This window comes from Heteronotia binoei, chromosome 21 (genome assembly GCF_032191835.1).
Source record: "Heteronotia binoei isolate CCM8104 ecotype False Entrance Well chromosome 21, APGP_CSIRO_Hbin_v1, whole genome shotgun sequence".
NCBI lineage: Eukaryota > Metazoa > Chordata > Lepidosauria > Squamata > Gekkonidae > Heteronotia > Heteronotia binoei.
The window spans coordinates 81207359-81219552 of record NC_083243.1 but is presented as its reverse complement, the minus strand read 5'-3'; the positions used below and the strand labels follow the sequence as shown (position 1 = coordinate 81219552).

At 42.5% G+C, this 12194-nt stretch overlaps 1 protein-coding gene across 1 annotated transcript in view; it reads left to right on the top strand.

Moving 5' to 3' along the window:
* The window catches only part of SPTBN5 (spectrin beta, non-erythrocytic 5), a 215039-nt gene extending 203660 nt beyond the window's left edge, over positions 1 to 11379 (top strand). The window contains exons 58-62 of the mRNA XM_060262355.1: positions 1363 to 1875; positions 2287 to 2358; positions 3326 to 3412; positions 7262 to 7353; positions 11245 to 11379. Of these exons, the coding sequence (XP_060118338.1) occupies positions 1363 to 1875; positions 2287 to 2358; positions 3326 to 3412; positions 7262 to 7353; positions 11245 to 11344 (864 nt within the window). The 3' untranslated portion in view covers positions 11345 to 11379. The remainder of the gene's footprint in view (positions 1 to 1362; positions 1876 to 2286; positions 2359 to 3325; positions 3413 to 7261; positions 7354 to 11244) is intronic.
* Positions 11380 to 12194: the final 815 nt, after the last annotated feature.

Here is a 12194-nt window from a genome sequence, read left to right as displayed (position 1 = left end):
AGACCTTGTGCCCCAATCTAGTGGACTTGTCTGAGGAAGATAAAAGTGCACTATTCTTAATGATTTTTAGAAATAGATACAAAACAGCCTTATTTCAAAGGATGTTCTATTAACATCTGAAAAGTGTTAATGTGGATGAAGGATTTTGTACTATAAGCTGTTTAATAAGATTTTACTGTGAATTGTTATTCATTTCTTAAATGTATTGTTGTTGATACTGCTGCTTATTGGCATATATTCTGTGCATTACCTTGGACTCTTCAAGGGAAAGGCAAGATGTGAAGATTTTAATTAAATAAAGTTGTTCCCTTGAGAGAACTGAAAATTCCAACTGTGATTCATATTTTACCGAGATTTCCCAGTTCCTGTGGAGATGATTCAAATGAGTATCCTACTACCTAATTCAATACAAACTAATTTACTGATGGAGGATTAAGTAATTTTGCTATTCCTGATTGTAGATTAACTGATAGTTGTCACTTGCCTTAACTAACAGATGTAAACCTTCACCTTAGCTTTGAAGAAGCAATAATAAATATTCATATCTAGATGCCAATTTGCTTCTTGTGTGGTACACACTTCTATCGTAAAGAGGGGGATGCAATCAATAGCAGAAAGTAATGAGTTAGGTGAGAGTAGAGAGGGCAATGCCCTGGTGGTGTGGGGGGAGTGCCACAACTCACATAGAGAGACTATGAAGCTGCTGAAAGCTGTAGGAAAAGGTTTCTAATGCCTCCCATCTCAATACTGAGCCAAGAAACTTAGAAAACTCTTCTTCTCATGTTCCCAAGAGGCAACTTGACCATGCTAAGAATATTATTGATCTCTAGGCCTTAAAGCTCAGACATGAATACTGCAAGACCTCCATACTGCAGCCCTCCCTATTGGCATTCCATTCACTGTTACCTTGGCATGTTTTGGAAAAGAGAATGGAATGTAGTAGGGTGAGTTCTCTAAGCTTGAAGCTGGAGGAAGTTTGTTTGTCAATGATTCTCCCAACTGCTTTCATTGGTGTTATATATGTGACCTGAATTGTGTTCAATATATGGAGCTCTTTTCTGGCTCATTGGAACCTGGAGGACTGAACTTGGGGACTTGGGAACAATGGGCAGTAGGATCCAAATCCCTGCTGCCCTGCTCCAATCATGGGATCCCTGCTGGTTTGAATGGTCCAATAGGATGCTAGCGTGGGAACCTGAAATGCATATATAGTTGGCCCTGTTGGCCCAGTAGCCATTCTTTTGAATGCAGCCCTATATGATGCTGTATTGAATAAAGAGCTATGTTCACTGCCACCTCTCCTCATCATTGCGTGGAACCCACTATATTATAATTGGTAATTTGTTTGCTTGCTTCTTGCAGATAGAACTGAAGTTACTGAAACAAATAGGTAGTGAGGAGAAAGAGAAACCGATGAAGGTTCCCTCACTGTATAGAAAACATTCAGACAGGAAGCCAAGGATGCTGGATCCAAAGAATGCTCAGCACTTGCCATCTGTTCCATCAAGAAAGTCCAAGCAGAATTTACACCAGCTGGGTCATGGAGAAGACGTGACACTGACCAGCAACAGTGATGCTAAAGCTTCACTTTCATCAAAGGAGCTTGAGCTGCAGGATTCAGCTCTGAAGAGCCAGATCTCTTTGCCTTCTTCATTGCCCCTTAACCTGAAAAACAAGCAAGCTGTCAGTGATGTGTTACCTTTACATGATGATTTTGTATCACCAAGTGTGCAAGACAATAGAGAGAGTTCCTTCTATGATGTACAAACCAAAGACTCAGATGCTGTGCCTGCACTCTGCAGAGAATCATTAGAAAATTTTCCAACTCTGCTGGATTCAGATTTGCCTCTCGAGAAATCAGAAGCTGCTTCACAGGTAAGTTGCCACTTGCCACCTTTGGTTCTGTGAAAGACAAAGGAATCCATAATGTCTGATACGTATTACAACCTTAACATTAACTGGAATTTTGTATCTTTGGGATCAAAATGAGATATGGGAATTATCTTTAGGACTTAAAAAAGAAAAACAAAATTAGTATGAACAGCATGTGCCCACCAAAGACACATCATGTGGATTGTCACACAGTCAAATAGGTATTAATGAGTAAAACATACTTCTGCTATCATTTTTGTGTATTAACATTCTAGAAATATTATCATCCACTAGTCCTGACAGGATGTATTTACTTTGCTTTTGAATGCAGACTTCCTTTTTCTATAATGCTGAAAACTGTCTAATCATGATATAAACATTGTGGGAAGAACACTAGAACTTTGTGCATTACAGGTTTCTACAATACATGAGAGCATGGAAGGCATCCTAGAAAAGAGGGACCAAATCCTTCCAGGAAGAAAACAGGTAACAGTTATTTAAACTGCCTCCATGATAAAGCAAGAAAGGGAAAGTAGGATATAGGTCACCAAAAATGGAACACGTTAGACCAGGGGTGGCCAAACTTGCTTAACATGAGAACCACAGAAAATCAACATCAGATGTTTGAGAACCACAAGACATGAACGTCAGATGTCTGAGAGAAGGGAGGGAGGGAGGGAAATAGCGGAAGGTGGAAAGAAAGCAACTTTAACTTTAAATGCATTTTCCAAGCTGCCGGCTGGCTTGGCTTGCAGAAGTGATTTAACTTCAAATGCCTTCTCCAAGCTGGCTGCCAATGCAGTGGAAATTTCAAGAGCCACACCTTATGTGTGAAAGAGTCACATGTGGCTCTCGAGCCACAGTTTGGCAGTCCCTGCAATAGACCTACTTTCCCTTTTTGAGCTGATAATGAAGATACTGAAATGGGTAAATTCTATCTACTGCAAGAATTTGCATTCCCATTTTCTTCCCCTTGCTGGGCCCTATCTGCCTATGTCCTCATTTGCTTGATTTTTTAAATGATGCATTTGTAATATATTTAAAAGGCTCTTTGAAAAGAGTTTTGTTTTGTTCAATTTTACTTTTATTTTTCCACACTGGATATTTTACAGCTATGAAAAGGTAATCTCATCTTAAACTTTGTCTTGGCTCACATTAATTGTCTTACAGTTCTGTTGATTAAGTTGCAGAGGTGTTGAGGTCTTTCAAGGAGCTCCTCTTGAATTGGGTGGCTCAGCTCTTGCAAAGCTTATTTTGCTCCTTCTAGTTGCCAACAGACTTGCTCAGAAAAGCCAAATGAAGATTGTATGATACATTAAGTTGAAATCAGTCAGACCTAAAGCTACCTACCCAGTGGCAAATAAGTCCAAATATTAAGAAGAGGGTTGATAGTTGTTACACTGTTCAACCAAAAGCTTTGTAGGCTATTGACTTTGTTTTATTAATCTTGTAGCCGAATACAAGGTCTTGGAATTCTTTTTATGTCAAACTTGAAAGACAAAAACTTGACTTCTACCCTGATGAAAAGGATGCATCCCAGGTAACGTGTTCTAATCCTTTAATTCTTCTTGAATGCAATTTTTATCACTGAAAAATCCAATTTTATTTGGAAGAAAATATTGAACTGTAATGCTGCTTGTAGGCAAATGGACCTTTTTCTTTTGTTATTTTGAAATCAAATAGATTAACGTGGCCTATGGCACCTAGATTCAGAAATGCATTAATTTTAAATTTATAATCTGATTTAGCCCTTAAAAACAGTGATGTGCTATAAATTAAATTCTTTCTTTAAGATGGGCAGGTCTAGTAGGTCCTAGGTCCTCAATCTTGTACAGTCCAGGAGGGCTTCTGAAGTTGTGGATACCACTGCAAAATGGTCACTATGATGGCCAACAACAATTGTTGGGAGGTTGCAAGCCAGGCTTCTTTCTAGGACAGAGGCTCCTTACAGTGCTCTCTGCAGTCACAAAGACTGGACAACTCTTAAGTTTTCCTAGAAGAGTCAAATTCTTTAGACCCCTTCCAGTCTAGGTTTAGGCCTGGTTATGGGACTGAATCAGTCTTGGTCATCCTGGTGGATGACTTGTGCCAGGAGATGGACAGAGAGAATACAACTCTGTTTATTCTCCTGAACTTCTCAGCAGCTGTCAATACCATTGAACAAAGTTGGAGTCCAGTAGCACCTTTAAGACCAACAAAGTTTTAATGAGAATGTAAGTTTCATTGCTAAAGACACACTTCATCAGACTTACAGATGAAAGCTTACATACTCAATTAAAACTTTGTTGGTCTGTTCTGTTGCTTTGTTCGGTTACTTCAGACCAACACGGCTGCCCACCTGGATCTGTCAGAACCATTGATAATGGTATCCTTCTGGACTACCTATCTAGACTAGGATTGGAAGGTACAATTCTGTATTGATTTCAGTCCTTCCTGGAGGGTAGGTTTCAGAAAGTGGAGCTGGGAAACTGCTGTTCAGCCCTTTGGTCTATGGAGTCACACAAGGTTGCATGTTGTCCCCTATGCTCTTTAACACCTAAATGAAATTACTGGATGAGATTATCCAGAGATTTGGGCTGAGCTGCCACCAATATGCAGAGGACACTCAGCTGTATCTTGTACTTCCAGCAGATCCCAAGAAGATTGTAGAAACCCCAAACCTGTGCCTGAAGGCAGTTTTGGAGTGGATGCAGGTTGATAAACTAAAGCTTAATCCTGACAAGGAGAAAGTGCTACTGGTGGGCAGACTGTCTGACCTGGGATTTAAAGTGTCACCCTATAATGGACAATGAATGGTTAATGCTTTAACCTAGTCTGAAAACCTTGATTGACAAGAGATAAATCGAATTCTACAGTTGAGAGTGGCAGTTATTTCAGTTGGAGTTAAGAAGAGTGAAGGATCAAGGGCAGATCCTGAATGAGGGAAGTGGGACCAATAGTCCTTCTGTGAAGGAAATAGCGCCTAGCAAAAGGGGGTGATCCCTATAAGTGTTTAAGAAGGGACACTGAAACTTGTGTGTATGTTCCTGTATTTTGAGTCAAAAAAGCTTATGCCTGTTTAAGTTTTGAACCAGGGCTTTTTTTGAGCAGGAACGTATAGGAACGCAGCTCCAGCTGGCTTGGTGTCATGGGTGTGGCCTAATATGCAAATGAGTTCCTGCTGGGCTTTTTCTACAAAAAAGCTCTGTGTGAAACAGAGGTGACATCGGGGGGAGGGAGTGTTCTAATATGCAAATGAGTTCCTGCTGGGCATTTTTTTTTTTACAAAAAAAGCCCTTGTTTGAACTACTCTCAGCCTTTCTTGTGCCATAAACTGACATATAAATGAAAGATTGTTCTAGGTTCCTCAGTTCCCTAGGTTAGATCAGCATAATTCTGTCAGTTAAACAACTGGGTGGGAGAAACAGAGAAACAAAAAACATGAAAGTGGACTGCTCAGCCAAGAAAATAAAAAAGGAAGGGAGGAATTGTTGCACACCCATTCTGAATGGGGATGCACTCCCCTGGAAGAAACAGGTCCATAGACTGTGGTTATTTTGAATCTAGGCCTACTGCTGGAGAAGCAGATGGCAGCAGCCAGGAGTGCCTGTTACCAGCTTCAATTGGATAGTTAACTGCGGTCTTTCCTGGGCAGAAAAGCACTGTGATGCATGCCCTAATTACATCTAGATTAGATTACTGCAATGTGCTATATGTGGGGCTAACCTTGAGAAGTGTTTGAAATCTTCTTCAATTGGTACAGAATCCTGCAGCCAGGATATTGATTGGTTGAATTGTAAGGACCATATCATTCCAGTCTTGGCTATCTACTCTGCCTCCCAATTTGTTTCTGAGCACAATTCAAGGTGCTATCCTTAACTATCAAAATCGTATATGATTTGGGACCAATATACTTGAAGGATTGCCTAATCCCCTATGAACCTGCCCAACCATTATTCTCAGCTTCAGAAGCCCTGCTTCAGATTGCCTTGCCTTCTGAGATTAAGTGGGTGGGCCTTCTTGGTCATGTCACCAAACCTCTGGAATTCTCTCCCCAGGGAGATTTATCTGTCCTCTTCTGTTGCTGTCTTCCACTAGTGAGTGAAGACTTCTTTGGCATTCCCTCATTGAGCCCTCCTTCCTAACCAATTCTTCATGTTTTGTACATATTTTAACTGTGTTTTTAATTGTTTTAATAATACATTTGGGAAGGGGTTTGATTTTAATGGTTAGCCACCTTGGTGGCCTTTGTAAGTCTGGTTAGGCAAGGTGCAAATTCTGTAAATAACTAAAAGGTGATATTTTCTGGATTCTTCTGAAGTACTTCCTGCTTCAGTGAGCTGGAGGATAGCCAGAACCAGGGCTTTTTTTGAGCAGGAACACACAGGAACACAGTTCCTGCTGGCTTGGTGTCAGAGGGTGTGACCTAATATGCAAATAAGTTCCTGCTGGGCTTTTTCTACCAAAAATCTGTGAAACAATGGTAATGCCAAGGGTGTGGCTTAATATGCAAATGAATTCCTGCTGAACTTTTTCTGCCACAAAAAGCCTTGGCCAGAACTGTCTGTTTGCTTTGGGGGAAAAGAAGGTGGGAAATCCATTGGCAAATGTCACACTCTGGGGATCAGTACAGTAAAGCTTTAGCTATCATGGAAACTGGTTGTTCTGTTAACAATAGTCAGGGAAACAATAATATTGGCATATATCTGAGAGCATTGTTTTTCAGCCTTTCTACCTTGAAAGAGCTCTTTCCATATCAATTTGTCAGCCATATATCCTCTGTGCTACAGAGAATCGGGCAATTGAAAATATATATTCATCTAGGAAAATATATATTCATCTAGGGCAAATATATATTCATCTAGGGAAAATATATATTCATCTGCAGTGGCATATGAACCAAGAATTAATTCTAGGACTGATTCCACAGTAGCAGTTGCTCCACCCTTGGGGTTCTGCTTTCCCTGGCTCAACTGATTGATTCTCCACCAGTTGCTATATGGCTGTATTTTGACCTGCAGCTGTCTCCAATTCTCCCCATGCCTTCCTGATCTCTAAAAAACAAGATCAGGAAGATGCAGGAGGAATTGCTGTGGGTCAAAATGCAGCTGTGTAGCAACTGGTGAGGAATCAATTGGAATCAAAAACCTAATGGCAGAGCAACTGCTACTGTGGACTCTGTCTAGAATCATTTGCAACACTCCCCTGCAACAGTAGGGGATGTCTGATAGTGATAGAAAAGCTTTCTTTCAGGAAAATGTGTTTGTGTTATCATTGGGATCCCCATGATAAATTTCCAAGGGATTCCCTTCTGAGTTCTTTGGAACATAGATTGAAAACTGCTGGTGTAAAAGATACAAGTTCAAATCCAAATAACAGGTTTTGCTGATAATCTTCCTTACCCCTCCAGAATACAACTCCTGTCTTGTCAATCAGCACTGCTGAAGCCAGATGTGAAAAACTGCCCAATTATTCCAGGAAAGAAAATGCATTCAGCTTAAGGTAAATCACATTGATGACAAAGCCAGCAAAGCAAATGAAACACATTTTATTTAGTTTGCTCAGGTCCCATGATGGTGGTGGTGATGGTAAGGATGCTTGTTTTAAAAAAAGTCTTCATTGCTGCCAGAACTGTGTTATGTGTTGTGACCAGTGTACATACAAAACAAAGTTTTAGTGGTGGTGTCACTTCAAGGCCAACATGGAAGGTCTGTATATTGGACACTTGTCTGATTCAGTGGTAGGTGTACAGCTATGTTGTATAGGATTGCATGCTCCCTCAGAGTCAGGATCAGAGCAAGGGTTTTCTACACCCTTTCCTGGAAAGGAACATCTTGGTGATTGTAACGTATTTCAGTGATATCAGGCTAGACTACTGTAATGTGTTTTACATGAGACTGCCTTTGAAGGGTGTCCAGAAAATATGCTTGGTTCATAATGCAGCTGCCAGAATGCTGGCTATGGTAAGCTTGGAGCACATTGCACCAATTTTGCAGTGTTATAATTGGATTCCACTTGGTTTCCAAGCCAAATTTAAAATGCTAGTTTTAACCTTCAAAGCACTAAGTGATATGGGCCCAGGCTACTTGAAGGACTATACACTTCCACATAAACCTTACCTGTACACTGAAATCCTCCTCAGAACCCTGTCTTACATATGGTGGGCAGTTACATGGGACAGGACCATTTTTCTGGCAGAGTGGATACTGTGGAACTCCATAAGAAGGCTCTCCTATGTTCTAAATGGCATGTCAAGGCAGATATCTACTAGACAGACTTTTGTGTATCCTGGCTAGTTTTTTACCTTCCACGAAGACAGTTTCAAGTGGATAGCAATGTTGATCTGTAGTAGCAGAACAAAATGTGAGTCCAGTAGTATCTTAGTGACCAACACATTTTTCTAAGATATAAACTTCATGTCATCAAATATGCAGGTATTTGACAAAGGAAGCTTTGATTCAAGAAAGCTTACAATCTGGAAAATTTTGATGGTTTCTTACGTACCACTGGACTCAAATTTTATTTTTTACCTGCAGGGTTGCTACACAAGGCAGGCAGTGGCAAACAACCTCTGCTCATTCCTTGCCTTGGAAACCCTGGGAAGGGTTGCCATAAGTCGGTTGCAACTTAATGACACATAATTATTATTATTAAATTATTTCTGCTCCCTTGAGTTGCTGTTTTTAGTGGCTTCTCTTTTATGGTTTTGTTGTGGCCTACTTTGTATGTTGGCTTCTAATTGATTATTGTTAGCTATCTTTGATATGTGTATTAAAAGATGTGTTATGAGTATTTTACTTACCCAAAAATGTAGCAAGTCTTCTAAGTGGGTTTCTCAGCACTGTAGAATGCTTTCTCCTGTGATATTTCCTCATTTTCTTCACAAATTTTATTTTGTGGTTGCATAAAAGCTGTTATTTTTCATTAGACAATTGCATGCTTGTAGAAGAACAATGATGACTGTAATAATTTTAATGCTGTTGGGCGCCCACCCAAGGCTTTGATCAGACCCACGGGGCTCTTTTCTCCCCCTTTGATTAATTATTCATCTGAGGAAGTGAAGTGAGAAAAATGTAACATGGAAAAACCAGCTCTGAAGGACTCAACGGATAGTTGTCGGGGCAGCACCGTAGCCAGAATTTGAAGAACTGGGGCCCCTGATTTTTTCAGGGGGCACATAGTGGCCCTAACCTCCATGGCCTTCTCTCCTACCAACACTGAGGAGGAAAGCTGCCAGCTAGCTGCCATACAGCCTCCCCCCTCCCCACAGCTGCCCCAAGGTGATCCCTTTCCACCCCTCTTCCAGCAGCTCTGGTGGAGAGCCACTCAGAGGTTTAGATACGTGCCGCATGGTCTCCTGCCCTTACCTGTAGCATGATCCAGCTAGGCAAGCCCGGCGGGACAAGGGGGGGGGGTGGAAGGCGCCACCAAGTCGCAACTGACTTCTTGAGCTACAAGACCTCCAATTCGAATTTCTTCCTGTCAGAGGGTGAGCCGAGGCTGCCCAAGCGCAGCTCCCACCCTCACTCAGGTGGCCAACGAGACCAGGCCAGAAAACCCCTTCAGGCGAACATCACCTCTCCACTGATCCCCAGCCCTGGACTGCAGCCGGGACCTCCACTTGTGTGCACCAGCCTATCCTACACTGCCCTGTCTGCAATGGAGCCATCCGCCCCTTACCCCCGCCGCCCCACTTGAGAGCCAGAACGGCCTCCTCTTGCAGGCGCCCTCTAGCCCAACATCAGTTCAACGTGGAGCTTAACGTTCAGAACTGGGAGCTGAAAGTGCCCCATTGTTTCTGCTTGCTGTGGGGTCAGAGATTTCTTCCAGCCCCTAAGCAAGCAGAAGCAACACGGAGCTTAACTTTCAGTCCTGGGCTCCGAAAGTGCTCCCTTGTTTCTGCTTGCTGAGGAGTCAGAGATTTCTTCCAGCCTCTAAGCAAGCAGAAGCAAGGTTGAGTTAACTTTCAGTCCTGGGCTCTAAAAGTGCTTCCTTGTTTCTGCTTCCTGAGGGGTCAGAGATTTCTTCCAGCCCCTAACCAAGCAGAAGCAACACAGAGTTTAACTTTCAGTCCTGGGCTCCGAAAGTGCCCTGTTGTTTCTGCTTGCTGAGGGGTCAGAGATTTCTTCCAGCCCCTAAGCAAGCAGAAGCAACACCGAGCTTAACTTTCAGTCCTGGGCTCCGAAAGTGCTCCCTTGTTTCTGCTTGCTGAGGGGTCAGAGATTTCTTCCAGCCCCTAAGCAAGCAGAAGCAACATGGAGCTTAACTTTCAGTCCTGGGCTTGGAAAGTGCCCCCTTGTTTCTGCTTGCTGAGGGGTCAGAGAATTCTTCCGGCCCCTAAACAAGCAGAAGCAGCTGTATATGATCAAGTCCCCTAAGTGAGCAGAAGCAACCGTGTATGATGACGGCAGAATGGAGAAGGATGCAGCCGAGGCACTGGAGGCTGGTTACGGGCCCCTGTGTGGGGGAGGACAGCTGAAGACACGGGAGGGGGAAGGTGGAAGCTGTGGTCCAGAGAGGCTCTGTGTGAATGCATGGACATTTCATAGGGATGCCATCCTCCAGGTAGGACCTGGGGATCCCCTGGAATTACAGCACATCTCTGGACTACAGAGATCTGTTCTCCTGGAGAACATGGATGTTTTGGAGGGTGGGCTCTGTGGCATTGTGCCCTACTGAGGTCCCCAACCTCCCTAAATACTTCTCTCCTCTTGCTCCACCCACAAATCTTCAGGAATTTCTCAACCTGGACCTGGCAATCCTATTCCACACCATCAAACAAGTAATGCTGGAGCCAACTTGTTACTAACTCATTGGGGTAGGGTTGCCAGGTCCAAATCAGGCCCCTGAGCAAGAGGCTCTTGTCTGCTTCCTTCTCCCCTCTCTCTTGCTTCCTTTTGCATCTCAGCTTGCTTTACAAGGCTTGCTCAATCGCCCAAGAGTTACAGAGCAAAACCTTGATTTTCTCCATTGGTTAAGACTCCTCCCCTTCCTGGTCCCCTGGGGAGGAAGGGAAAGAGCCAGAGCTTCCTTTGCCCAGTCCCCCCCCCCCCGATCCCATGGGAGAAATACGAAGAAAGCATCTTTAAAACCAACAAGTGCTAATGTTTTAAGCATGTTTTATGTTAAGGTTTTTAAAAAATCTTTAGTTGTGTTTGTCTGTGTCCTTTAAAAAGTTAATATCTCTGTTAGCTAATCTTGAATAGGTGCAAACATGGCCCGGCCCGACACAGCCCAGCCTGGCCCAACAAGGTCTCATTTATGTCAGATCCGGCCCTCATAACAAATGAGTTCAGCACCCCTGCTTTGGGTTTCTGCATTTTTATTTCCTTGGATAGCTGGGGCGCATGTTAATGTTTTTATGAATCCATTCCTTCTGTCCATGGCTTACAGACTGAGAAATGGAGCTGAATACTACTTTGCTGCTCCTTCGCAGACACTTATGGAGGACTGGATTCAGAAGTTGCAGAGTAACATGGGTAGGTCTGTTTGATTCAATTGTATGAAGAATTCTTCCTGTATCTACCCAGCTTTGGCATTCAATAAACCAACAAGGCAGCTTGTGGCTTAAAGAATTATGAACACCAAAGTTCAGAAAATTGAGAAACAATAATGCTTCAGAGTATGATACTGCATTCCAAATTCCACATAGTTTAAACAACTAATTCTTCAAAAAAAATTCTTTAAAAAAAAAAGGAAGAAGAACAATGGAAGGACTCAAAATCCAGCAATTAAATGGAATTTTAAAAGAAAAAGATACATAAGAGAGCCAGTTTGGTGGAGTGGTTAAGAGCGAGGACTCTTATCTGAGAGAACTGGCTTTGATTCCCCACTCCTCGACTTGCAGCTGCTGGAATGGCCTTGGGTCAGCCATAGCTATAGTTCTCACAGGAGTTGTCCTTGAAAGGGCAGCTGCTGTAAGAGCTCTCTCAGCCCCACCTACCTCACAGGGTTGTTGTGAAGGTGGGGGGGAGGTAGAATAGATTGTGACCGCTCTGAGACTCTGAGATTCAGAGTATAGCATGGGATATAAATCCAATATCTTCTGAATTCTTATAAGTAGAGACAAAAATGAAGCAGCAGTGGTGACAGATCTACACAAGTGTCTATAAAAGGTTTCCAAATATCTAAAAACAAAACAACAGTTGCTTATATGCTATGTGTTGAAATGTTGGCATTATTTTAATTTATTTTATCCTTATTACTTTTCTGAAATAAAAAATGGTTCTACAAGGTCCATCTAGCAGCCCATGCTTTCTGCAGAAGGAACATCTAGCACCCACAAATGCAGGGAGGCCTCAGGTAAAATCTTGGACATTTGCATCTGCAGCTTCTATTGGAAG